This window comes from Quercus suber, unplaced genomic scaffold, assembly GCF_002906115.3.
Source record: "Quercus suber isolate HL8 unplaced genomic scaffold, Cork oak 2.0 scaffold_385, whole genome shotgun sequence".
Classification (NCBI taxonomy): Eukaryota; Viridiplantae; Streptophyta; class Magnoliopsida; order Fagales; family Fagaceae; genus Quercus; species Quercus suber.
Window position 1 is genome coordinate 442,439 of NW_027069837.1, and position 27,395 is coordinate 469,833.

The 27,395-nt window shown below is 34.9% G+C and overlaps 1 protein-coding gene across 2 annotated transcripts; it reads right to left on the reverse strand.

The window, feature by feature from the left end:
- Nucleotides 1-14,612: 14,612 nt before the first annotated feature.
- On the reverse strand, nucleotides 14,613-26,071 carry LOC112001085 (telomerase reverse transcriptase). 2 transcript variants are annotated; one of them, XM_065760874.1, is made up of 13 exons: nucleotides 25,737-26,071; nucleotides 25,546-25,623; nucleotides 25,357-25,422; nucleotides 25,058-25,226; nucleotides 23,987-24,438; nucleotides 22,775-22,895; nucleotides 22,342-22,483; nucleotides 21,562-21,694; nucleotides 20,000-21,220; nucleotides 16,518-17,065; nucleotides 15,652-15,924; nucleotides 15,250-15,422; nucleotides 14,613-14,897 (listed from the first exon to the last, which is right to left on the reverse strand). In XM_065760874.1, the coding sequence occupies exons 1-13, from the start codon at nucleotides 25,977-25,979 to the stop codon at nucleotides 14,758-14,760; spliced, it is 3,759 nt and encodes a 1,252-aa protein (XP_065616946.1). In that variant the 5' UTR covers nucleotides 25,980-26,071; the 3' UTR covers nucleotides 14,613-14,757. The 2 variants fall into 2 exon arrangements, with proteins under 2 accessions (XP_065616946.1, XP_023889017.1); XM_024033249.2 differs by lacking the exon at nucleotides 14,613-14,897 and having other exon boundaries at nucleotides 15,146-15,422.
- Nucleotides 26,072-27,395: the final 1,324 nt, after the last annotated feature.

Below are 27,395 nucleotides of genomic sequence, written 5' to 3' on the forward strand. Positions count from 1 at the left end.
TTAGTTAGCTAGTTGGTTGAGATTAGGATGAGTTAGTTAGGATTTGAGCATATGTGGCTCATTTAACACATGACTTAATTCATGGAGCATATGTTGAATTAACTAGCCAATTATCTTGAGCCATGTGGGCCAATGACATTAGAGCTAGTCTCCTATAAATACATGATTGTAATTCAACATTAGATATGAATAGAAGAATAAACCAATTTCTTAGTGCATTAGTGCATCCCTCTCTCTCTCTCTCTATGGAGGGTGACTACCTTGAATTAAGTCAATTTTCCTACAATTTCCATTAATTCCCCTATAATTCCTATTCGTCCCCATTAGGAACCATTGGGTTCCTAACACAGAGAGAGAGAGAGAGAGAGAGAGAGAGAGAGATAAGAAAGTAAGGAGGGAGAGGATTCACATTCAATCCCAGATGGGCTTTAGATCTACTTGGAAACCCAGACCACACACTACACAACCAAAAAACTGACCCTCCACCTGCAAACATTGCCGATCCCACATTGCTCCATCACTAGTTGAGGACCCATGTCCCACCGACAATTTGGAAGAACGAAAGAAAGAAACCATGGGGTTCTACCGAGAAAGAAAGAGAGAACAATAGAAAAGAAAGAAGAAAGAAGAAGAAAAGAAATAAGAGGCGGAGAAATAGTGATATGGGAAAAGAAAGAAGATGAAGAAGAAGAAAGAATGGGAAGTGGAGAAACTTAGAGATAGATCTAGGGGGCAAAATTTGCTAAATAGACTGATTTTTAGAAGTTTTTTTGTGAGCAAAATGTGCTTGAAACTATATCGTTAGTCAGACTGTTTCCAAAAAAAAAAAGTGGAAGTCGAGTTTAAGAAACTCGACTTCTGTGCAAATGCAACTCGAGTTTCTTAAACTCGACTTCCACTTTTTTTTTTTTTAGTCACTGACAGGGTGCGGGCAAGAGAAAAATGGGTTGGAACTCGATTTTCTTAAACTCGATTTTCAAAAACAGTCCAACTAACAAATTAGTTTCACGCGTGTGCTGTTCACCCAAAAAATTCTTAAAATCAAAAAAGAAAATAACATTTTATTATCCATTTTCTTGGCAACTCACCAAAAAAAAAAAAAAAAAAAATCAAATCGGCAACCAACCAATTTTTTTTATGTCATCCTAAGATCTAAACATTTTTCACAAACCCAACGAATTCTCTATCACAAACACAAAAAATTTCCCTTTCTCAAACCCATGATATCCATTTCCAAATTTGTCAAAAAAATCAAAACAAATACAACAAACCCAAGATCGGCTTCAGATTCAACCCCAAGATAGAAAGTGTTAGGAGGTTCCTAATAGGGATGGGTATGAATTGTAGGGTGGTTGATGGGAATTGTAGGGAAATTGACTTCATTCGAGATAGTCACCCTCCATAGAGAGAGAGAGAGAGAGAGAGAGAGAGAGAGAGAAACACTAATGCACTAAGAAATTGGTTTATTCTTCAATTGATATCTAATGTTGAATTACAATCATGTATTTATAGGAAACTAGCTCTAATGTCATTGGCCCATATGGCTCAAGATAATTGGTTAATTAATTCAACATGTGCTCTATGAATTAAGTCATGTGTTAAATGAGCTACATGTGCTCAAATCTTAACTAACTCATCCTAATCCTAATCTCAACCAACTAGCTAACTATCTAACTAAAGGGATTACAACAAGTATTTCATATTCCTAACATTTCCCTCCCCTTGAAAACACCTTGCCCACAAGGTGCTGTTGTTAAATGACACCTTCATTAAAGGAGATCTTTTAATGGACCAATACCTTAGTGACATTTTGATCACTATATTCATGCATTTCTCTTTGACAAGCGGTCCCATGCACATGAAGGTTTCTTCTTCATAGATCTTCAAACTTTGCTCAAATTTTTGAACCTTTAATAGTTCTTCAATCTTCAAGGTCTCATTGGTTCTTTGAACCTTGGAATGTTCTTGTATCCTCAAGACCTCATTTGATTCTAGAACCATTAAAATTGTTGGCACTTGCATCTTGGATTCTTGGATCACCAACACTTGGATCGCCAATTGTTGAATCATAGACTCTTGAATGAAAGCCTCCATTGGTGCATCAAGAATTGGTTCTTGGAAAATCATCACCACTTTCTTTGTTGGTTCTATGGACTAAACTTCAAGGGCAGCGTCTTCATGTATATCATCATCCACTTTGACACAAAAATCAACATCCCGACTTGCAACAACAATAGTAGATTTTTGGAACTTGATTTGTTCTTCGAGTTCTATTGAATCAAGAGATTGTAACTCCTCTTCCGTCATATTCTCAAGATCCTCTTGCAATTTTGATAGCTCTTCTTTCATGGCCTTTTTAGATTCAACCAAGGCCTTGACCATCTTTGAAATATCATTGACATCCTCTAAGGCTTTGTTCAACATTTGCTATATTTCTTTTAAAAGTTTTCTTTGGTCACAATTGCTCGTCTCAAGATCGACGACTCTGATACCAAATGTTAGGAACCTAGAGGTTCCTAATAGGGATGGGTATGAATTGCATCTTGGATTCTTGGATCACCAACACTTGGATTGCCAATTATTGAATCATAAACTCTTGAATGAAAGCCTCCATTGGTGCATCAAGAATTGGTTCTTGGAAAATCATCATCACTTTCTTTGTTGGTTCTTTGGACTGAACTTCAAGGGCAGCGTCTTCATGTATATCATCATCCACTTTGACACAAAAATCAACATCCCGACTTGTAACAACAACAGTATATTTTTGGAACTTGATTTGTTTTTCGAGTTCTATTGAATCAAAAGATTGTAACTCTTCTTCCGTCATATTCTCAAGATCCTCTTGCAATCTTAATAGCTCTTCTTTCATGGCCTTTTTAGATTCAGCCAAGGCCTTGACCATCTTTGAAATATCATTGACATCCTTTGAGGCTTTGTTCAACATTTGCTATATTTCTTTTAAAAGTTTTCTTTCGTCACAATTGCTCATCTCAAGATCGACGGCTCTGATATCAAATGTTAGGAACCTAGAGGTTCCTAATAGGAATGGGTATGAATTGTAGGGGGGTTGATGCGAATTGTAGGGAAATTGACTTAATTCAAGGTAGTCACCCTCCATAGAGAAATAGAGAGATTAAGAAAGAGAGAGAGAGAGAGAGAGAGAGAGAGAGATGCACTAATGCACTAAGAAATTGGTTTATTCTTCAATTGGTATCTAATGTTGAATTAATTGTTAAGTATTTGGCCAATGTAAAAAGTGGAAGGAAGGTAAAGGGTGATGACAAAAATGGAGAATTGGGATGATGAAATGTCAATTACTTCGAGGGTAACCACCTCCAAAACAATGCAAGGATTAGGGAAGAATAGAGAAGAGAAACTTGGTTGATTCTATGCTTGTCCATTCTCATTCAATAATTTTGTTTATATACAATTACAATCAATCATGATCCTGTCAAGCACACACTGTCAAACTAGTAACTACTAACTAACTAACAACCTTCTAACTAACTCCCTTAATTGCCTCCACTTCTTCAGCACTAACTAACTACTTAACTGCTACAATGAAATACAACACCAAGCATTAAACCTTGCACATGCATTGCACATGGCTAAGTACATTACAACTACAGGCACAACTAAGCACACCATTAAGCACAACACAATTAGTATCCTAACAACACCTCCCCCCTTTAGAACATCTTGCCTACAAGATGAGGGAATTGCTACTGAAGAAGAAACAAATCCTCCCAGGTAGCATCATCTACAGTCCCTCCTTGCCATTGCATAAGATGTTGGGTGATAGTCCTATTTCAAAGCTTGTGAGACTTGGTTTGAAAAATAGCTACTAGTACGAGTGTAAGGATGCCTTGAGAATTCATTGATGGCAGCAAAGGCATAGACATATTGTGCTGTCCCAATTTAGCCTTTAAACAGGAGACATGAAACATTGGGTGGATTGCAAAACCAGCAGGTAGATCCAACCTATTGGTAACTTCTCCAATTCTTTTAAGGACTTGGAAAGGGCCAAAGAACCTGGGAGAGAGCTTATGAGATGCCCTATAGGCCACTGACTGCTGCCTGTATCGTTGTAGTCTAAGGTACATCCAATCAACAACATTGAATGCCCTCTTAGACCTACGAAGGTCACATTGCTGCTTCATTCGAGCTTGTGCATTCACCAAATTCTGTCTAAGCAATGCAAGGATAAGCTATCTTGACTGTAAAAGAGAATCCATAGCTTCCACTTAGGTTGTACTAGGTATGTAATCCATTAAACAAGGAGGAAGGAAACCATACACAACCTGATATGGAGTTAACTTGGTAGTTGAATGGTAATTGGTGTTAAACCAGAATTCAGCTAAATACAACCAGTCTGACTACTCAGTAAGCCTATTTGCAAAAAAAGATCTCAAATATTGTTTCAAACACTTATTCACTCCCTCAGTTTGCCCATCTGTTTGGGGATGATATGTTGAAGACATAGCTAGTTGAACCCCCTTATAGTTTGAATAGCTCTGCCCAGAACTTGGTAGTGAACACTGGATCTCTATTAGAAATAATGGAAGCAGGCATGCCATGCAATTTCAAGACATTCTGAGCGAACAAAGCAGCTACCTTAGTAGCAGAATAGGGATGGGACAATCCAATCAAATGAACATACTCAGTGAACCTATCCACAACTACCATAACTATATCCAACCTCTGTGAAGTAGGCAATCCACTGACAAAGTCCATACTAACAGCAGACCAAGGCCTATTAGGAATTGGCAGGTGGTTGTAATAACCCAACTGGTTTGCAAGTCTCATGCTTCATTTGTTGGCAAACTCCACACTCCCTAATATGTTGTTTCAAGTCTAATTTCATTCCCACCCAAAAGAAATTTTATTTTAATCTATGGAAAGACTTGAGGAAGCCAGAGTGTCCTCTTAGGGGGCTATCATGGACCAGGAGAAGAACCTTGGGCTTTAGACTACATTGTGGACCCAAATAGACCCCACTTTTATACAAAATCAACCCATTATGCAAAGAAAAGAACCGAGGACATGCTAAACCAGATTGTAGCTGCTATAATAACTATTGCATCTCAGTGGAGAGTTGATAACTAGCTTTCAATTCCTCAATCCAAGATGGGCATGGAAAGGAAATCAAAAACAAGGATGGAGAGTTAATAGAAGAATTTAGAGCAACTGGATCCTCAAAAACAGAATCTATCCTCCTAGACAAGGCATCAGCTACCATGTTCTCACAATCTTGTTTATACTCCACCACAAACAAATAACCCAACAATTTAGTCAACCATTTTTGTTGAGCAGGAGTAGGAATCCTCTGCTCCAAAATATATTTCAAACTTTGTTGGTCAGTTTTTATAATGAAAGGCCTGCCTAAGAGGTAAGGTCTCCATTTATACACTACAGTGACCAATGCTAAAAATTCTTTTTCATAAGTGAATAGTTGCAAAGCCTTGCTCTTGAGAATTTGACTATGGAAGGCAAAGACACGTTTGCTTCTCTTAGCATATAACTGATGTTGCAGCAGCAGCTCCAATATTGTTCTGAGATGCTGAAGATGAAGCTTCAAGGAAGGACTTAAAACCAGGATGTCATCAAAGAAAACCAACATAAACCTTCTCAAATAAGGCCTGAAAACATCATTCATTAGGGACTAGAAGGTAGATGAAGCATTAGTCAGACCAAATGGCATAACTAAGAACTCATAGTTTCCATCATATGTCCTAAAGGCAGTTTTAGGGATATCCTCCTTCTTCATATGAATCTAGTGGTAACCAGATCTTAAATCCAACTTAGAGAAGATGGTGGAACCAGCAAGCTCATCCAGTAACTCATCCACTACTGATATGGGAAAATTGTCCTTGATTGTAGCCTGATTCAAAGCCTATAGTCAATGCACATCCTCCAAGAGCCATCTGCCTTCCTCACCAACAATACTAGAAAAGAGAATGGGCTTTAACTAGGCCTAATGGAACCAACTTCCAACAAATCAGTGACGATCTTCTCAATTTCGGTTTTTTGGAAGTGAGGATACCTATAAGGCCTTTGACAGATTGGGCCAGTCCCCTCCTTCAAAAGAATTTGATTTTCATGACCTCTACAAGGAGGCAAACTAGAGGGTGTATCAAATACTGAGGCAAACTCAATCTCAATCAAGGGATCACATTGTTGCTGGGATGAAGAAGTTCCTAAACCCAATGACACAATTTGCAGAAGAATACCCTTCTTGACAACCTTTCTAAAGAAATGATCACCCTCTTGAAGAGTTAAATCAGTAGGATGTACACCAAACAATGTAACAGTGGTACCAAGATGCAGAAATTGCATTGACATAGCCAGGAAATCCCATTGAATTAGACCCAAGATCCTAACCCATTGAGTGCCTAAGACCAACTCACAATCCCCTAAGGACAAAGTATTCAAGTTCACTGAAAAGATATGACCTTGCATAACAACTTTAACATTTAAACAAACACCCTCAGTCTTAATTGTTGCTCCATTAGCTACCTTAACCTCAAATGAAATAGTAGGATCTAAAAATAGTTGTAATTTGGAAAGTATGGCAGCATCTAGGAAATTATGAGTGCTGCCAGTGTCAATTAAAATGACAACCCAATGACCATTAATTTTACCTTTAATTCTCATTGTACCAGGTGAAGGGCTTCCTAAGAGAGCATAAAGTGTTATTTCTGCTGTAGACATTTTAGGTTCAAACTCAACAGATTCAGAATGGAGCATATCAGATTTAGGAGACAAAGGCATATCAGTATCATTAAGTTCTATCAGTTGCACATTAGAACTGGGTCCTTGAAATGGATAAAGGCACTCTAGCAAGAAAATTTTAGCAGACTTACAGTGATGCCCAAGTTGAATTTCTCATCACAATTAAAGCAAAGTCCTTTCTTCCTTCTCTTCTTCATTTGTACTAGTGACAGCCTCTGCAAGGGCAGCTTAAACTTGGTCCAACTTGATATTAGGTCTTGGTCCAACAATTGAAGGCTTAGACAATTCCAGTGAAGAAGGTTTTTGAATCTTCTTGTTACTCATCAAATACTCTTCTTGAATTTTAGCCAAACCAAAGGCCTTAATGAGATTTTTTGGATTAAGCATTTTCACAGGCAGCTTGACTTCATCTTTAAGGCCACTGAGAAAGCAACTCAGTTTATGATTCTCTAACAAATCCCTAATTCTGTTAGAGAGAGCTTCAAATTTCCCCTTCTCGTTTACCACATTACTTGTTTGTCGCAACCTTGTCAATGCCTCCATTGGATCCTCAAAGGCAAAAGAACCAAATCTTGTTAACAATGCCTCCACAAAGCTCTCCCAAGCCAAAAACACACCCGTTGCTTCACAATCTTGGAACCAAACTAAAGCATCACCATCCATATGGAAAGAAGCCATCAGAAGCCTCTCATTAAGTGGGGTTTGATAGAAATTGAAGTATTGATTAGCTTTGTACACCCAAGCTGTAGGGTCATCTCCTCTGAATCGAGGAAACTCAAGCCTCACACTTTTCGCCAAACTTGGTATTGGCAAAGTAACAGCTTGAGACATTGGGGTCTTTGGGGATGGTGGTTGCTGTCTCTTCTCTTCAGCTTCAGTTAGCTTCTACAAAGCAAGGCTAATGGCATTCAATTGCTGGGTATTGGCATTCAATTGCTAAGTAATTTCTTGAAGAGAATGGGCATGGTGGTCAGTGGTAGTTTTTAAGGATGCTATTGATTCATTGATGTATGAAGCGGATCGAGTTTTAGTCATGGTCACAGGAAAGAGGATCCTGATACCGATTGTTAAGTGTTTGGCCAATTAGAAAAGTGGAAGAAAGGTAAAGGGTGATGACAGAAACGAAGAATTGGGATGAATCTAAAAATGCCATGAAAGAAGAGTTCTCAAGATTGCAAGAGGATGTTGAGAATATGACGGAAGAGGAGTTACAATCTCTTGATTCAATAGAACTCAAAAAAAACAAATTAAGCTCCAAGAATCTACTGTTGTTGTTGCAAGTCGGGATGTTAATTTTTGTGTCAAAGTGGATGATGATATCCATGTACACGCTGCCCTTAAATTTCAATCCAAAGAACCAACGAAAAAGGTGATGATGATCCAAGAATCTACAATGCAAGAACCCATTGTTGTTGGTGCGGATGAAGAACACATTGTTCTTGTGCAGTCCCTTTGTGTATAGGGCAATCAATCTGACACAGCCATGGAAAGCTTAGCCGTGCATGGTATGGGTGTAATGCATCCATTGGCACAATACAACTTTGAGCCCTTTGAATTTATTGCTTATGGAGGCACAATAAATATGGATCATATTTGTTGTATCAAGTGTGATTAAATGTATTGTGATATTCTTTCTAAGAGTGGTATTAAACTTTCAATGAATGAATATGGGTCAGTTACAACTTTGCATTTTGATGGCAATGTTTTCAACATCATGATTGGTCCAATGCATAAGGCAATGATTATATATGGAATGAATGTTAATTCAACTTTCCATATTGATGAGCTCTTTAGTCCATCTTTCAAGATTTCTTCAATACATGATCCAACCAATGTATGTAATCATGTTGCATTTAAGGGAAGAGATCTTTTGTGCTGTGATGGATGCTTGCGTGCCTTGCATATAGAGTGCGGCCCTCTGCCAAGAATTCCTCATGATACTTGGTACTTTAGGTATTGCCAGAATGTGTTCCAGAAAGAAAACTTTGTGGCAAAGTGCTTGGAAGTAGTTGGTGTGTTCAATCTTCAAGATGTTTTGGAGTATTGGATTAGTGGCCGGTTTCCCCTCATAAAGGTGTCATTTCATAACAACACCTTATGGGCAAGGTGTTTTCAAGGGGAGGGAAATGTTAGGAATATGAAATAATTGTTGTAATCCCTTTAGTTAGCTAGTTGGTTGAGATTAGGATGAGTTAGTTAGGATTTGAGCATATGTGGCTCATTTAACAGATGACTTAATTCATGGAGCATATGTTGAATTAACTAGCCAATTATCTTGAGCCATGTGGGCCAATGACATTAGAGCTAGTCTCCTATAAATACATGATTGTAATTCAACATTAGATATGAATAAAAGAATAAACCAATTTCTTAGTGCATTAGTGCATCTCTCTCTCTCTCTCTCTCTATAGAGGGTGACTACCTTGAATTAAGTCAATTTTCCTACAATTCCCATTAATTCCACTATAATTCCTATTCGTCCCCATTAGGAACCATTGGGTTCCTAACAGAGAGAGAGAGAGAGATAAGAAAGTAAGGAGGGAGAGGATTCACATTCAATCCCAGATGGGCTTTAGATCTACTTGGAAACCCAGACCACACACTACACAACCAAAAAACTGACCCTCCACCTGCAAACATTGCCGATCCCACATTGCTCCATCACTAGCTGAGGACCCATGTCCCACCGACAATTTGGAAGAACGAAAGAAAGAAACCATGGGGTTCTACCGAGAAAGAAAGAGAGAACAATAGAAAAGAAAGAAGAAAGAAGAAGAAAAGAAATAAGAGGCAGAGAAATAGTGATATGGGAAGAGAAAGAAGATGAAGAAGAAGAAAGAATGGGAAGTGGAGAAACTTAGAGACAAATCTAGGGGGAAGAAAAAGAAAAAGAAACAAGTACAAACAAAAACACCATTTTTTAAATTTTTTTTTTTTAATTAATAAATTTATTTTTTTTTAAGTTAGAGGTTGACGTGATGCTAATGTGATATTTTTAAATATTATTTTAATGGACACATCAGTATTTATTGTGTCAACAGTACACTCCGTTTGCCACGTATGATATTTCTATTAAGTGAGTAACAGTAGGGACTAAAACAGAACGCTTTTTTTATTTAGAGACTAAAATTGTTTAAATAAAAAAGTAGGGACCAAAAACTAGAATATGGTCAAAATGTAAGGACGAAAAATGTATTTCTGCTTTTTTTTTGGGATCATATTACTTGTACAGGACAGATAAGAAATACTTTAATTGCAACTCTAAGATTATAAAAATTCCACCTAAAAAACTATGTATCCAAGAACAATTGTGTACAAGGAGAAAGTTGACTGCCTACGAACAAAAACAAACCAAGAGATGAGAAGCGAAGGGATCACACCTAGGGTGGAACTTGAAGACTATTAAGTCATCCTCTGTTTGGAAGAAAGAGGCCCCACCAACCACCAAATTCCCTTTCATCAGGGGGTGGCAATTGGCCTTTAAGCCAGGAAAAATGCTAGGATCACAACTTGCTCACATAGCAAGTCATGAGTAGTGAAGTAAAATTGATGGGTCCACAACTCTACCACTCACGACTTGTCATGTGAGCAAGTTATGGCAAAAGTTGTGATTCTAGCATTACTTTTAAGTCATTCATCACTATATTGATCATAGAAAGCTTTCTTTTGGGTCACTAAACCTACCTTAAAACCAACACATAATAAAATGAGATTAGAATTTGGGATTCCTTAATAAAGAAAAGGACATAAGAACAAGATAATTTTGTAAAGCCTTAAAAAGTTTATAATCCAGAATACCCAGATGATAAAATGTAAATTTAATTTTAAGGGTACCAAAAAAGAGAAAAGAAAAACACTCATTTTTATTATTGGACAAAGAAAAACATTACTTCATATTTTGAAAATCTTACTGTTGAATTGCATGTTTTTTACACTTTTAATACAAATATCAAATTTTGTGTCAATCAAATATTATTTACTATATGATTTATAAGCTTCTATTTTATACACAATTTTAAACTACAAAAACTTACAATTTAAGCAATTTATTGATGACATCACTATTGATCTTTAATTTTTAACAAATTTTGCAAGCATGGAGAATATAAGAAGAAGATGTAATCCAATGGTGGATTTATCAAAATTCATATCCAATAAAAAAAATATTGAGTAAGATTGTAACCTAAGTTTATAATCAATTTTGTAGTTAAACTTTATTTTTTATTATTTATCAAGAAATTACATATAGAAACCAAGAACGGAACTAAAGGGGCCCCGAGCCCCCCTGGTTTTTTTTAAATTCTTGTTTCAGCAATCATAAATTCTACATATTTATACTTATTGGGCCCTAAGATTTGGAGGAAAGAAAAAACTGCTATTAATTAATTTAATTCACTCTTAAAAATAGCCTAACCAATTGCAAGAATGGCCCAAGCAATAACAAAAAAAAAAATGTGTTGGATTTGGTGCATCTAATTGGTTTATTTATGTAGGTGCCAATAGTAAAGAGTGGGATCTATGGGTCAGCGGGTGTTGTTGAACAATAAATAAAATTAAAGCTTGGTCATGCTTGGTTAATTTTGTCTTTTAGTTAAATTAATTGTATAATGAGATATAACATAATACAAACTCAACAAATAATTAATTGTTAGAACCAATAAATTGAGAACAAATAAATTTAAAAGTTAAAAAACCATCGCATTACCTTGGTATAATGGTCACTCCACAAGTATAAGTATTTATAGAGTGTAGGGGGTAAAGGTTAGGGTTCAAGTCTTTAAGAGGAAGTTTCACACACATATACACTTAGATTACGTGAGAATAGAATTTCTATATTGTTAAAAAAAAAAGGGTTAAAAAGCTAATAATTAAAAATTGAGAACTAATAAATTTATATAGTTATACCTAGTGCATTATGCTTATTATTTTTGTGTTCTTCTTTACTTAGCAACAATAATGATATGATAAATACAATTGAAAAATCAATTAACTATTTAACTTTAAAAAAAAAAAAAGATTCAAATTATTCAAAATCCAATACTGATATAAAATTGGCTTCAGCTTTATAAAATCAAAATGGAAAATGATCTCTTGAAAAATTATTTAATTTTATAAAATGTGATATTTAGTACGTAATCAATCATAGATGATTTATGAGATCTAAAATAAAGTCAAGTCCCTTTCAATAGATTATTGTATTGCAATGTATTAAGAAGTTTGTTCTCATAAGTTCTTAGTTCATAATTCGGCCCCCCTCACTCTAAACCCTAAGTTCATCCCTAATAGAAAAAACGTCAATAAAAATTATTAAATTTTCACCAACTGTCAATCCTAAGCAATTGGTACAAGTGACATAATTTATCATGAAAAACAAAGATATGCGCAATAATCTAATGGTGAAAAAGATAGAAAGCTAAAATTTTTTTTTTTTTTTTTTTTTTCGGAGGAGGAAGTGAAAAATTAAAAACATAAAGCATACCTCATATTTGTATGAACTTGGTCAATGTACAAAACCATCGAGCAATCCAAGCCTCCCTTCAGATCAGTAAGTTTTCCTCAATTCCTTCGAGAAACCAACGCCACAGATCTCTTTGTCGGTCTTCGATGTGCAAAATTCAGGAATTCAAACTCCATATTTCATCTCACGTGCTGCCACACGCTGCCTAGAGTTTCTAACTGAGGATCCATGCGCTATAAAGATTGGCCTTCGCCCATCATTGTTGCCTCAGTAAGGTGTCATTCGCCAGTTGGCTACAACAGTTACTTCTCTCACATCGTCGACTAGTGGATTTGGTATGTGCTGAATTCTTCGATTAGGACACAGAATCAGGAGAGTGAGATTGCTTATTTTCTAACCATTGGCTTACCTTGCTTTTTTTTCCGCATGTCACTCATCTATTTAAAAATGAGAGGAAACAAAAGATTTTTTAAATTGGAAGTAAGCCTCTCTCTCAATAAATAGTCCTACGAGCATGACATTTTCATAACAAAATCTAAATAACAAATTGTTTTTGATTCTTTTCTAAGCCTACCACAAAATTTTGAGGCCTTTGCTTTATTCAAAAATCAAATACTATAATTATTATGATTTTTCAAATGTGTAGCTTTAATTACTCTACCTCTATTATCCCATTTTAATATTACCTCTCACTCCAAATCTCCGATTTGCGATCTCCAAGCATGGCCAACGTTGAGAAAGAGTCATGGCCTTTGTGAGCTCTGCTAATGGTTCCACCGTGAGCAACCAGTTCTCTGACGTAACCATAGTCAATGTCAAGAGAGAGAGAGAGAGAGAGAGAGCCTGATGCAAGAAGCTTGTCATTGGGTTGATGAACATTTAACTCTGGAGTTGAGAGAGAGAGAGAGAGAGAGAGAGATTAATGTACAAAATGAACAATAACTTGGTAGAGGGTTTTTTTTTTTTGAGAAAAATATAGAGACTTGATTAATTTAAATCATTTTGGACAACATCTTTCAAATCAGATGGTAGCTATGCTACCCAAACATTTATACTTGCAGATAAAACTGCTTTTCTTGCTAAAGCATGATCTAAACAATTGCCCTCCCTTTTAACATATGCCTAAAATTAAACCATTGTAAAGAACTAGCTAGTAGTTTTGTCTCATTTGTTAGTTTTGCGCAACAAAATGTTGGTCCTTATGCAAGGATCTTTTCACAATGCTTAACCATATTTCTTACTCTTAAGGTAAAAATAAATAAATAAATAAATCATATGTATTGAGCATATGTAACCATCCTTTTTACATGGAGTGCACAAATGAATAACACAAAAGGATACTTTCTTGTTCTAAAGGTTATGACACTCGCAAGTCACAAGACATAGGTGACAAAATTGGAGATCCTCTTGAGGACTTTTCTCGTTTTGCACTCAATATGCTCTGGTAGACTTCTGGTCCTTCACTCAAACGTGCATACGTGTAAATTATCTAAATATCTCAAAGTTATCATTAATAATGATGTAACTACCAAATCCTCACCTATCATTCATTAGAAGGAAAGTTTCTTATTTTAGCATAAATACTTACTTTGTTTATTTTATATATATTTCAAAACACTCTATATTAGATTATTTATTTTACACTACATTTCATTAAAATACTATTTTGTTGTCAATTTTTTATTGTTATCTCAAATGACCTCTCTACCTCATGGGGTGAGTAAAGAATTATTAAAATACGCATTTACATAGTTACAGTAACCATGTACATTTACATAATTATTATAACACAAATGTATTTTTGCAAAATAATAAATAAACTAATGTGAATGTATTTTGCGATTGATTGGGCAAATTTAGGACCTTATGCTATTTTGCATCAACCTATACAAATGCTCTTATAGAAATTAGTTTTGCAACTCCTAAATGGTGAGAAGCAAGCCAATATCAAGGATCTCTATCATGGGAAAATTTAAACAATAAGCATGTTTAATTATGAAGAAAATTTCATTTTATTACTATAAACTATACACTTGATTATGCTTTATACCATAAATTTTTCGAATGCACGTTTTGCACCCTAATTTATGATTTTTGTTATACTTTGCACCTCAGCATCAAGTTTGCTATAAACTTGGATGAAAAAATGACACTATGTAAAAAGATCTAATTGCCCATCTTCTCAAGCCCTTAAAAACAAAGAAGAAACTACACTTTATCACCCTAAATTATACTTTTAATTACACTTTGCACACTAAACAATACAAAGTGTAACAAGGATCATCGTTTAGGGTGTAAAACATGCATTTAAAAAGTTTAGAGTACAAAGTGTAATATGGAATATAGTTTAAGGTGGTAAAATACAATTTTTCCTTAATTATGCAAATGAAATTTTAAATTAATATATAAAATTGATGTTTCAAGTTCTTTTTTTGGTAATAAATGATGCATATAATTAAAATATTAAATAACCAAAAAAAGAGTTCGGTAAAGAGCCTGTCATAATAGTAATACAGACCCAAGGAATCATAGAAGAATATTAATAAAGATATATCAGTAGGGGCCTATCAAAACACAATCTTGTTGTAGATATGTCCACTTTCTTGCAAGAGCATCCGCACTCTATAACTCCGCCCACCTTGATCAAAACTACAACTGTCTCTTTGAAATTCAAAAGCAGAGAGTAGCAGAAACATATTTGCCGATGCTGCATCATCAAAATTCCCACATGAGAAAGAAACCCTTCCAGTACGAGAATTGTACCAGCTAATCAGAGTAAATAAACATAACCTTCTATACTCTAGCATAACTTTCTACCTTTTTCTAAGTACTAGGAAAAACAATAACCAAATAAACTTGAATATAGTCCCAAAAGCTGTTGGATAGGACAGGAAATGAGAAAACAAAAAGAAAAAAGTTCCATCATTATACTACTTGTCACAAACCTTCAAGAATTTAGTACTTAATTTTCCATATTAAAGAGGAATGTGAGGCATCAACTGCATACTTTAGTTGAGGTGGCAGTGGCACACTTGTAGGTATTGTATGTTCTAACTTACACCTTAATGAAGATAGCAACTGTTTATGCCGTGATTCTTTTCTCTTCAATACTTGTATATATGCATATAATCCAAGCCATTCAACTTCTTCTTCCTCCAACTGAAGTATTGGCAGGACATCAGAATACTGGTATGCAGAACGCATCCGTTTCTTTATAAGCTTGTACATATACCTAACAAGTCAATCAACAAAGACAAAGAACTGAAAAAATAGTAGAAAATAAGCAACTTTAAATTTGATAATTAAATTTTATAGTTCTTGAAATTTAAAGATTGTGTATACTGCACATGGGGCTTCAACAATGCTAAATATCAACTAAAATCAGCACAGCAAAACTGCTCTCAATAAACCAAGTTTATTAACCACATACACTGTAAGATAAACAAGAATTACATCCATACCTCAGAGATCTTTCAATAATGTATAAATAGAATCCCGCACGAAGTTTGCATATGTACGATAAGTCACAAACATAGCAATGAAACTTCATTGCACATACCAAAAAAGCCTGATATATATTTAATCTGATAACAGCTGCAGAATTGATATTTGAATCAAAGAATATAGGGTGGCATTTAGGTCTCATAAAGCTACACAGCTTTACCCTCAGATGGCGGCCTGGTTTACCTTGCCAGCTGACAGTAAGAGTCGAACTTAAATGATTATTCAGATACCTGTTTAGCATATGGAACAAGTTAATTGGGGAAGAAATTGAACTTTCACAAATTCTGGCTGGAAAATCAATAAGAATTAGAATTAATAAATAAATCAAGCAACAGCCAAAAGGAAACTCTCATGTATAATGTTTGGAAGAAGGAAGATATAAAACCAAATAAGAATGCTAACATACAATTTTAAAAGTACCAAATGTTAAGGCTTAAGCAGTACTTATACATCAATATTTTTTTGATAATTTGATAGTTGGGGAATTAAGGGATTTGAACCCTAGATGTCTCATGTTGGAAACACTAGGAAATGCCAGTTGAGCACATGGCTCTTGGCAATATACATCAATAATATTTAGACTATGGACTACAGTCTGTGCATTATGTACACTTAATGAGTAGCCTGACAATGATTTGGAATGATTTTAAGGTTCAAATGATTGTGTCCCAATCTTAGCATCTGAAGCTAAATCCCACCAATAAAACAAAAATGCTGATTATCCATCAAGACACCACTAGGTAAAAATTCCAAAACAGAAGATCATAAGATATATCTGGCAAAAAGAATGACAAAAAAGTAAAATGCATGTACAAAAATTAACTTTGTGTAGTCTGCCTGAACTTCTAAAGTGCAACAGTTGAGAAGCAATCCACTCCATCGAAGAAATGAAATGCCATCTTCACCCACATAAGCCCTGCTTGATGGAATCCCTGATAACTGTCCAATATCAAAATTAAGAGAAAATTTGTCATCATTCATGTAGCAGTTGTACTCACGAAATCCTCTTTGTAGCCTGGAAAAGAAGCTAGCAGCCTGCTTCTTTGAGGTTGAAATGAAAAGGAAGTCATCAATAAACCTAAGAAGTATATATCTGTCACCACTACTTTCCTCTGCAGAAGCATCCATAGAATTATGTCTTCTAGATATATCTTTACTAGCACCTTCACTAGATTTTTCAAGAAATGGAAAGATCAAATTCCTTTCCAGATGTCCATAGTATAATGAGCAAAGCAGAGGAGACAAAGCACTTCCTTGGGGAATACCTACACCTTGCACGAAAAACTTTTTATCAAATTGCAGTACATTGTACTTAACATGTTCCTTTAAAATGAAAAATAACTCTTCTTTTTTCACATGCCTGCTCCACTCCTGTAAGATGAAAAAATATTAAACAAAACTTAGCTTCCTCAAAAGAGATGATTTCATTATAAGTATAAAAATTCAGAATAGAGGCATTTCATTTTTCCACTTTAGAAGTCTACTGTCCCATTCAGTTGATATCTACTTGTTGAGTCTACTAGGATGATCTGACACTTGGGTTGTGTTTGCCATTAGCTTAAAAAGCTAGCTTTTTTTACTATTCAGCTTATTTTTGCTACTATTCATAGGCCCTATTGTACTTTTTGATACTATTCATGAACTCCATTGTACTATTTTAACTACCTTTTAGTTTTATCTACAGTACTTTCAGTAAAAAGTTTTCAGTTTCAGCTAAATAAGCTGTTCCCAAATGAACTCTTAGTTTATTGAAATTTTGAGCGATGTCTGTTGCTTAATGAAGTGGCATTTACCTTTTCAACTATAGCAACATTACATCTGCACAAGTTAATGAAGAAGATACATTCAGATTCAATTTCTTTTTAAAACATAATCTTAGATATCATTGAATTATCCTTCCACCTATACTTCACCAAATGCAGATTGGAGGATGAAGTGCATGCAAGATCCCCACTAGAGTTCCATGTATAAGGGGGTGAAAGAAAAGTGCATTGACATTTAATTGCATTTTATTAGTTCAGGCTCAATCATATTAATCCCTATGCATAGGGAAGTAAACGATATATTTTCGTTAAATGTAGAAATGATGAAAAATCCTTAATTGTGTATGTTGGTAACATGTAGTGTGCTTAAGGAAATTCACAGGTCAAGGACCAAATTGAGAGAGGAGTTTGAATCAAAGAGCGGCTATACTACATAATGGGCAGAACTGACCAAATTGGAATGGAGGCATGGTGGCAGCTCTTCAACAAAATAGATCAATTTTCACTGTCAAAATTTTTTGGAAATGGGTAAATTTGCCACAGGAACTTCTGCATGGCAGCTGCTTTTAGTCTTGGGCTGTTAGTGATGCAAACAGTGAAGTTTTCAAAGTTTTCATGATTTGTGGTCGAGTTTAGATGTGGGGCTTCCTTGGCATCTTTCATCATAGGTTACTTTAATTATCATGGACTCTTAATATTAAGTTTTTTTAGTTTAGAAAGTTGTTAGTTTAGTTTTAATAGTTTTACTAGAATAAGGGCAATTTGGTAATTTCCATATTTTTGGAATGGGCTGTCATTGGTTGTACCAAAGGCCCATGAGTCTTTTTTTATGTTGTCAATCCTTTTCCTATTTGGTTTAAACATTCTTATTTCTTTTTTGTTTGTTATTAGTAATACTAGTAGAGTAATAGTTTATTTAAAGTCATAGTCCTAGGAAAGGATTTAACACTCGCCGACATAAGGCTTTATTGTCGTAAATAATATTTATAGAGTTTGATTTTAGTAAAATTTCAGCATCTTATTTGAAGCTTTGAGGGTGTGAGTACCTTCTCGTACCTAAGTGTGATAGCTAAGGAAAACCTAAGAGTGATTGTCCTAGTGTTTTTTCTTTCTTTATTTCATGTTATTTTCATCCATTTTTTAATAGCAAACAGCCATCAACCATTCAAGATCTCATCAAGAATCTAATTTAAAGCTGAATTTCTAAAGACCCTACATCAGTTAGGGTAAAAGCTTGATGACAGCAGCAATATGGAAGAGAAAGAATACTACCTAGTCATCACAACATTGATGCATTGCTCATCCAAATATCTTATTACACCACATAGATACACCCCATGGACTTATCAAAAAAACATAGATACACCACATGGGCTACAGATACTTTATTATTTTTCCCCTTTAATGTACATCAATGCATAGCTGACATAGGCTGCATATGCTTGGTGAATGAGCACATTAGGGGGACTGAGGAAAGTTGGTTCACTAGTCAAAGCATAACTGACCTAAGACTAAATCTAAATGACCCAAATACAAGTACACTTTTGGCCCTTGAAGTTTTGGTTTGGTTTCATTTCAGCTATTTACATTTCAAAATTTTCATTTTGGCCCTTCATGTTTTATTTCATTTTCATATTGACCTTACCATCCATTTCCATTAGTAATCTTTTTTTTCTTTTTTTTTTTTGATAAGTATTAGTAATCTAACCATCCATAATAAGGTATTTTTCCCACAATAAGGAAATTACTACATTCCACAACAGTATTGAGCTAGTATTTCATGAATAGTTAAATACTAAGGACCCTTATTGCTTAAAGGGTCAAAATGAAAACAATCCCAAACTTTAAAGACCAAAAGTTATCGGTAAGTAATACATGTACTCTACCCAACAGATCTTGTACCCACAACCTCACCCTCCACGCTTTACAGTTACAAGGGAAGAGGTGTCATTTGAGCTAGAGCTCATCAGCAACCCAAATACACTTTAGTCAACAACTAAATAAGAGTCGCAACCAACCAACCAGTTCCCGGGCCATAACAAAATAGACAAGAATACCCTTGTCACACTACAAAAACCAAATGAGTGCCCGTCAATCTCTGCAAGTACCAAAATTACCCAAAGGGTAGCACAATCAGCTGGGCCTAGGAGCCACTCAAAAATCTTTGCAACTACCAAAACTATTTTCATTTGGTAGAGCTTAATTTGAACATCAAAACTTCTACTACTAAAAGCCATGATTTGATCTATAAAAAAAGGTAGTCCCCACTATTTTGCAAAATCAGTGACAATAATATAAAGAATAAAAGTCCAACTCAATAAATTGCTTAAGGTGCTTACAGGATTCTAAAGACTATTTGTATGTTGCAGGCATTATGCGTGAACGGGAAGGTAGTAGTTAAAAAGGTAGTAAAAGCTGATACTATGTGACCTAGCTGATAAAGAGCAAAAGCAGTAATCCTTAAAATATTCAATGGAAATAGAAAAGATCAATAAGAAAACATATCACCAACTTTCCTTGAAGATTGACTTAAAATAGCTACCTGGTTAACAAAGACAGTATGCAGTAAACGGAAGGGAACAGAGGATGTGACTTCTGGAGTGATCATATTTTGATCCATCAAGACAAGGTTCTTATGAACCCACAAAGATTTCTGTGTGCAGACTACTTGATGAGACTGTTTAAGAATATATTCATCTTTCTGTATGATATCTTTCATTACAGTAAGCAGTTTATCCTGATCAATAGAATCAAATGCTTTTCGTACATCAGAAACAACAACAAATGCACCAGGCATGGTTGCCAACCTATTTTTCAGACCAATTAGAAATGGACATAACTTTCTGTAGACATCATTGTAATTAAAAACTGATGATCCCAGCTTCTTGGGTTCTTCCAACTGTATTCCTTTTAAGACAGCATGTGTATCACGAAGAACAAAATTTACAGACTTGAAATGATTAAATATAACTTTCTTTTGACGAGATTTTCCTTTTCCATGCATTCCACATGATTGATTTTCCAAAGAGGATTTTAGCGTTGGCCTTTTTGATGATGCTTGTAGATTTGCTAGCATCCTCATTCCATTTCCTTTGGGACAAAGTCTTAGCTTTGAGAAACCAAATTTTCTATTTTTCATAATATTTCTAACGGTCACATCATCCAAGTCACGATAGCCCTGATCTTTCAAGCAAGTGATGGCGTTATTTATCAGCTTCTCCCAAACTGACTTCCTATAATAATATAAATCTTGATTCCCATGCTCAGTTTCAGTGACATAGAAGTTTGCTTGCACCAGTGGTACTACTAGACATGAAAAGAGCCAAAAGATCCAGCTTTCCAGTAGTTTATGTCTCAAAACATATGCGGCATCATCCAATCTTCTGGATCCCTTATGCATGTCAACACTCTCACCCATTGCATATTTTTGCGCCTGATTACTAAAGCAACATGAAAAATTTCCAGTTGATAGAAATGGGAACTCTGATACTTTTAATTTATGCATGCATTTCTTTAATGAGAACTTCTCAAATCTTCGTAGTTGAATAAACCTGGCAATATTTCTCCTTAACATTCTCCAGTTAGAGGTAGTTCCTAGAAATTCTGTAGGAACTATACTCCTAATCACTGCCCATATAAATGACACTACCTGACTTCTCAAGCAATAGCAAGTATTTGCTTCAAACAGAGGTTCAGTATCCTCGCAATATGCAGTATTAAAACCATGAGATTTCTCAGGAACATTTTTCTTTGATTCATTCCCCTGAAATGAAAAATTCAGAAGTATTATATTTTTCTTAGAGGAAGCAAGAAGTGATTAAATTAGTGAGATAGCTTAAAGGATGTGCAATACACAGTGTGCAATTCTATGATGAGCTCCCATTTAACAAAGAACTGCCCACCACCCCGCCTAAAAAGAAGAAAGAAAAAAGAAAATTGCATACTCAATTTCAGTTTCCGCAATTATCCAGGCATGGATATTATGCGCTAATGCATTCAAAATGCATAGGAAACTGAGCAAGGTGTATCCTCATAATGTCAAATTGTGAATGCTAATTATGCCTTCATAAAAATTATACACAACAAAATAGTCCCAATACTTACCTTAAAGCTGGTGCTAGATTTTCCAGTATCATTTAATTCTGGAACAGCACAATGCTTATCCAATAATCTCAGATGTTGGCAACACTGTGTCCTGCGTACAACCCTCTTAAACAACTTAACAAGTGAGTGGTACCTTCAGAAACAAAAACAAGCAGTTAAAGCAGAACCACCCACCAAAAATAAAAACTGATCTATTGGCATCAAGTGCAATTATTTATTGCCCTAATATGATCATAAACATGTCCATATTTTATAGGTCAGCAAAAGTTTTCATGTATTTGTGCTCTAAGACACAGTAGGGCTTCCATCTGAAGAAGCTCATTTTAATGGTAACCATCATTTTATTCCAGACTTTAGTCTAAAGTACGAACATTGGCTATAAGATTCAAGCACAAAGATACTTCACTGTGCCATTGTTGTCCCTTTTGACCTTAATCCCTTTCAGAGCCTTTAAACTGCAGTCCTGGCACTTGTTGAGCAAACATTGTCATTACTCATAATTGGAAGTTTGGAACCGACTCATGCAAAAATATCCTATTCTATCCAGCAAAGGAGCTATTTAACAGTTCCATATCTAAGAGCTTATAAGAACTATGTAATCAATATTATAAAGCAAGAAGAAAATTGGATTGTAGAGATCAAATCATTAAACTGAAATTAACATGCATGCCACTTCAAAAAACAATAATCGTGACGTGACAAATCAATAAAGCCCTATCGGGTATCATCATAAAATTAAAAAAATGTTCCACAACCAAAATATAAGATTATGCCACTTACATGCATGCTGATTTGTTGACACAGAAGCCACTTCTCTGGCAGCATGGCATTTCCTGAGTTGCATTTATTTCAGATAAGCCAAAGATATTGCCAATAAGAAACTTTGCACCAGCAATATTGGGCTTTAGAGAATTTAGTATATCTGAAGATTATTAAGGTAGTGTGTTCTTTTGCACCATAAAAAAGCATGGCAGAAGCTCATAGCATCACAAACTTTCAGGTCAAACTGTGTTTCTTTAGCAAATAAAATGCATAATTGCACAACAAAAGAAGAAATAAAAAAAATACAAGGGGTATTGACAACCAAAGGACCATTAGTTGCCGATCATTCAGTCTATCAACTCAGGTGAAAAAAATGGAAATGAAAGGCAATTTTATAATGGAGAGAGCACAAATTAGCTACATGTACATTTAAAATTGGACTAGAGGATACGTTTTCCTGGAAACATTGATGAAGAACGTTCCATGTCATAAAACATGGATTTCCGGTTAATGTAAGCCCCTTTGGCGACTACCAGGGGCTTGGGAGCTTGTGATACTGAAAAACAAGGCGTCTGCAGAATAGATCATATGCAAAAGGAAAATTTTCAAAGTTAAAAAAATTAATAAATAAACAGTAAATATCAGGGAGAAATGTCTATCATTGCATTGAAAGAATCCAAATGTTCACTAGGAGGCATAAAGTGATTCAATCTTCTTATGTGTATAGATCAACCAAAATTTAGTCTCTCTAATTCTCTTGAGGCAAAGGATCTTTTTGTCACTGACAATCACATCTATCTCAATCTCCATGCCAACAAACACCATTCCAGCCATGTTTGTGTTAATACTGATTATGGCACTGATATCTCCTCATTGATGTTCTACTTCCAGCTTCTGTTACTTTCTTGGAGATGCTCATTAACCAGAAGAGTAAGCTGTGACATACTGCATCTTGTTCTCATGCTCAAGCAGGCACCATGAGTAAATAGCCACAACTACCTGCTGAGATTGTTTGGCTGTATGTCTTATGTTCTCGGGGTGAATACTAATTCTGCACCTAAACCCTTTATTCTGATAATAGAAGGGTAATCACTATTAATCCAGACTTTCGTAATGATAACACACTTTCATAACACAAAAGTGACACTCAGTTTGTCATGTACAAAAGAAAGCAAAAAAGGAAATCAATGTAGCTGTGAATGATTGAAATGTTTATATAAAACGTAATACACAAACTCCATTACCAAAATTCAATGGGATGTTATAATGTCATGCTCCAAAAATCTTTGATTACAATTTACAAAACTAACAGAGTTTGATGTTTAAAGTATTCCATAATGTGTTGAAGTACAGGTACGAATCAATTATCAATTCATGTGGGGATCATTAATAAAGTGTATCCATGCTAGGCGCACAGAGCATATATCTAAAAATCTTCTAGATCAGGCCACAATATTAGGTTTCATGTACTAAAAGAACCTTTCTCTTTCTATTAGTAAGTTATATGGGCATTTAGTGAGCCTTGAACTCTCAAACTCACCCTCCAACCATTATTGTGGGAAAAGGACGTGCCATTGAGCTAGAGCTAATTGGCAGAATGGAACCCCTCCAACATATCAAACCAAAGTTGAACTTGAGTGAAAGATCCTTCATAGGGAATCACCTTTTCACAACTATTTGAGCAAGAATTCACATCATCCTGGAGCTGCCCAGATACGCTATCTTTATCTGTAAGAATTGTTGCAGAAGAGGTCTTAATACTGGTTTCTTCCAAATTTAAATGCCTTTGCTTTCTGTGACGAAGCCAACTAAATGGCCTTGAACGCTTTCTAGACTTTGCTGCTATCTGATTTGAGCTTTCCTGAAGTTCCTCATTTGAATCCCCTTCAGTGTTATTGATACCAGTTCCAATAATTGGTGCAACTTCTTCCAATAAAATCGTTCGAGAACACTTGTTTCCATGAAGCCAACTAAATGATCCTGAACAACGCCAAACATTGGAGCCAACACAGTCTAATAAAGTTGATGGATCATCAACACCAGAAGAACTACTGAACTTCTGTATTTCTAACATTGAGTTAGCATTGTCAACTAAAGCCCTTTTCTTGTTGGATCCTGAGAAAAGTTGGGACAAAATCACCATTAAGAAATGAGATGTTATATATGACTGAACTATCTAATGCAAATACAATAACCACAAAAGCAAAAAGAATTAAGGACGACAAGAAAAGGGAAAGATCTATTAGAAATGAACGTCCACAAAATGATGGGAACAGGTCAGGTAAGAAAATACAAAGAAAGAAGCAGGCCTAAAGTCAGAAAGAGGCTACCAAGCAGAGGATTAAAGTATCAAAGACTACGACAGTTACATTTTATCCCGTATCGAAGACTATTTATTATTTATTTAAATTGTAAAATTGATGTGGTTATGTATAATTATCTGATTGTATTAGTGTTCTAATGTGAACATGGTCGCATTAAATATATAATTTAAATTTAAAATCATTTGTATGCACCAACCATTAGTTCTGCATTGGATATTTCAATAAACTTCAATTTACCCATGAGGCTAAAATATTAACAAAGCATTTTGAAAAATTAGATGGTACTAATGGTGATGTGTGCGTAGTAACATTATTTTTCTGAAGTCCTATACAAGGGAATTTTGATGCAACCAACAAATGTTTACAGAACTTGTACAAGTAGTGTTTAGAAAGTCTTCATTAGTCATTACCACATTTATCAAGTGAAGTAGGTTGATCCTGAGACTCCAATGTTTTGTTGGAAAAATGGGGGCATAAATCACTTATGGGAGGACCTGATACTTGATAATGCTTCTTACAAGGAACGGGCAAAAATATTGATGTGTACTTTAAAAGATAAAGCATGACATCATCCCCAACCTGCATAAATGCAAGTTTCACCTTATTTCAGTAATTAGTACAAAAACCATAGTAAACATGGGTAGCCATTGATTTAGATGTTAGTTAAAAAAAGGAAAAGAAAAAGAAAAAGAAAAAAACAGAGAAGTACCCTTTGTAAGAGAAGACACCAAGCTGGAGAGCATAGAAGTTCCATAACGGGGGTTGAATGATTACTCTGTAAATAAACAAATGAGGATACCCACCGTATAAAAAAAAAAACCGTCAACCCCATTTGCCAAAAAAGGTTGATAGCAACGTAGTAAGCACAATAATAAGTGAAGAAAGAAAGAAAGCCTGCCTTATCATAACCATTGCAAATAACATTAGAGGACATGGGTTGCTCAGAAATCAGCATTTCAATGGTCCTTTGCACAATCTGAAAACATAATGAGTAAGTACAGTAAACTATTATTCTAAAGATTAAGTAAGCGTGTGTAGTGTATATAATGTAGGTAGATAAGAGAGAGAGAGAGAGAGAGAGAGAGAGACCTGAGATTGGGACCAGCGAGAGTGAGGGTTGAAATGCGAGAGAGGAGGCGCATTTTCAGAGACCACAAGGAAGCATTGATTCAAGAGCTTCCGGTACTGTAGGGGATCCCTGTCTCTTACCAATAACGACGTCGCTTTTTCGGAAGAAGGCAGCAGCGATTCGATTGTGCACTCCAGACTCTGCGCTCGCTTGCGGAATAGCCGCCATAGCACCTCCGGAACCCTCTTCCGTTTCTTACCCATTTTTTTACCAACACCAAAATCAAAAGAGAAGGAAATATTTTTTATGCTTGCCGGTTTGCCGCTTCACTGCCTCATATTCAAATCAAATGTGTAACAGGTAAAGTATTTCAAACTTACCTTTTAACTCCATCCATCCTGGTTACTCTTATTATGTCAACTAATAAAGACACCAATTAATATTTTTAACACCTTTTTATATTTTTTATAAAAGTTATGTCAAAATTATCATTTAGTAATCTTTGCTCTAAGGTTTTTTTTTTTTAAAATAATAATTACTTTAAAGACATTTGTTAACATGATCTATATTATTTTAATATATAATCAAATGATTTTTTATTTTTTATTTCAAAAGAAAAATTCTTAGGTATTTCTGAAATATAATGAAATGGTGTTATCTCCTCTTACATTCATGATGGACCTATCATGAATATGAAAGGAGAGAATATCATTTTTCATATTTTGAGAGTACCTAAGAATTACTCATTTCAAAACTCTACAATAATTATAATGATTACCAATAATTTATTTACAAGAAAATACCAATATGTTTAACAAATTATAAAACATAACAATATTTGAAAAATTTCTTCAAGTACGTTTGAACATTTCAAACAAAAATAAAAGGTTTCAACCTTTCAATAAAAAAGATCTTAATCTCATGAGAGCTATTTTTTTTTTTTTTAAGAAAAAAAGGAAAAGTTAACGAATGTCTTAAGACATTGGTTTAGAGAATATATTTAAAATATTTTTATGAGAAAATAAAAAAGTAATTGATTTTTTTTTTTACAATTTTTTTTATATTTTCCTATCAAAGTGGTATCAAAACTTTTTTAAAATTTTTTTATTAACAAATACCTAAAGGCACCCATTAATTGAACACTAAGGAAAAAAAAAAACTCATTTCCCAAAAATCAAATCCTCAACCCAAAGTGTCAGTTTCTCTTCCCCCATCAAATAGAGAAATGCTAGGGTTATTCTCGTGATCGGGTATCGACGTGGCAATAGCTAACAATGGTGGTTGGCCATTGGAGACCGGGACATTAGTGGGGGATGGTGGTGGTGGTTGGGTGGCGGATAGTAGGGGTAGGGGGTGGAAGTTAGGTTGATAAGTTTTAGTGATGAATCTAAAAATGGTTTACAAAAAATGAAAGAGTAAACTAATTATTGTCATAAGTGCCTTCATTTTATGGTCAATAGAAAAAAAAATAAAAAATAAAAATAGTTGACCACCATTTTTAGTCTCACAAAACACCTGTAAATGTGGAAATTTTTTTTCAAAAATCAATTTTCATTGAACCAAACACACCTTTAAACTAAAATAATACCACATCAGTTGTATCAAAATCTAATAATTGATAAACATGTGTGCAAAATAATCATATAAGGCATTTAACCACTACTCTTAGGGATGTTAGT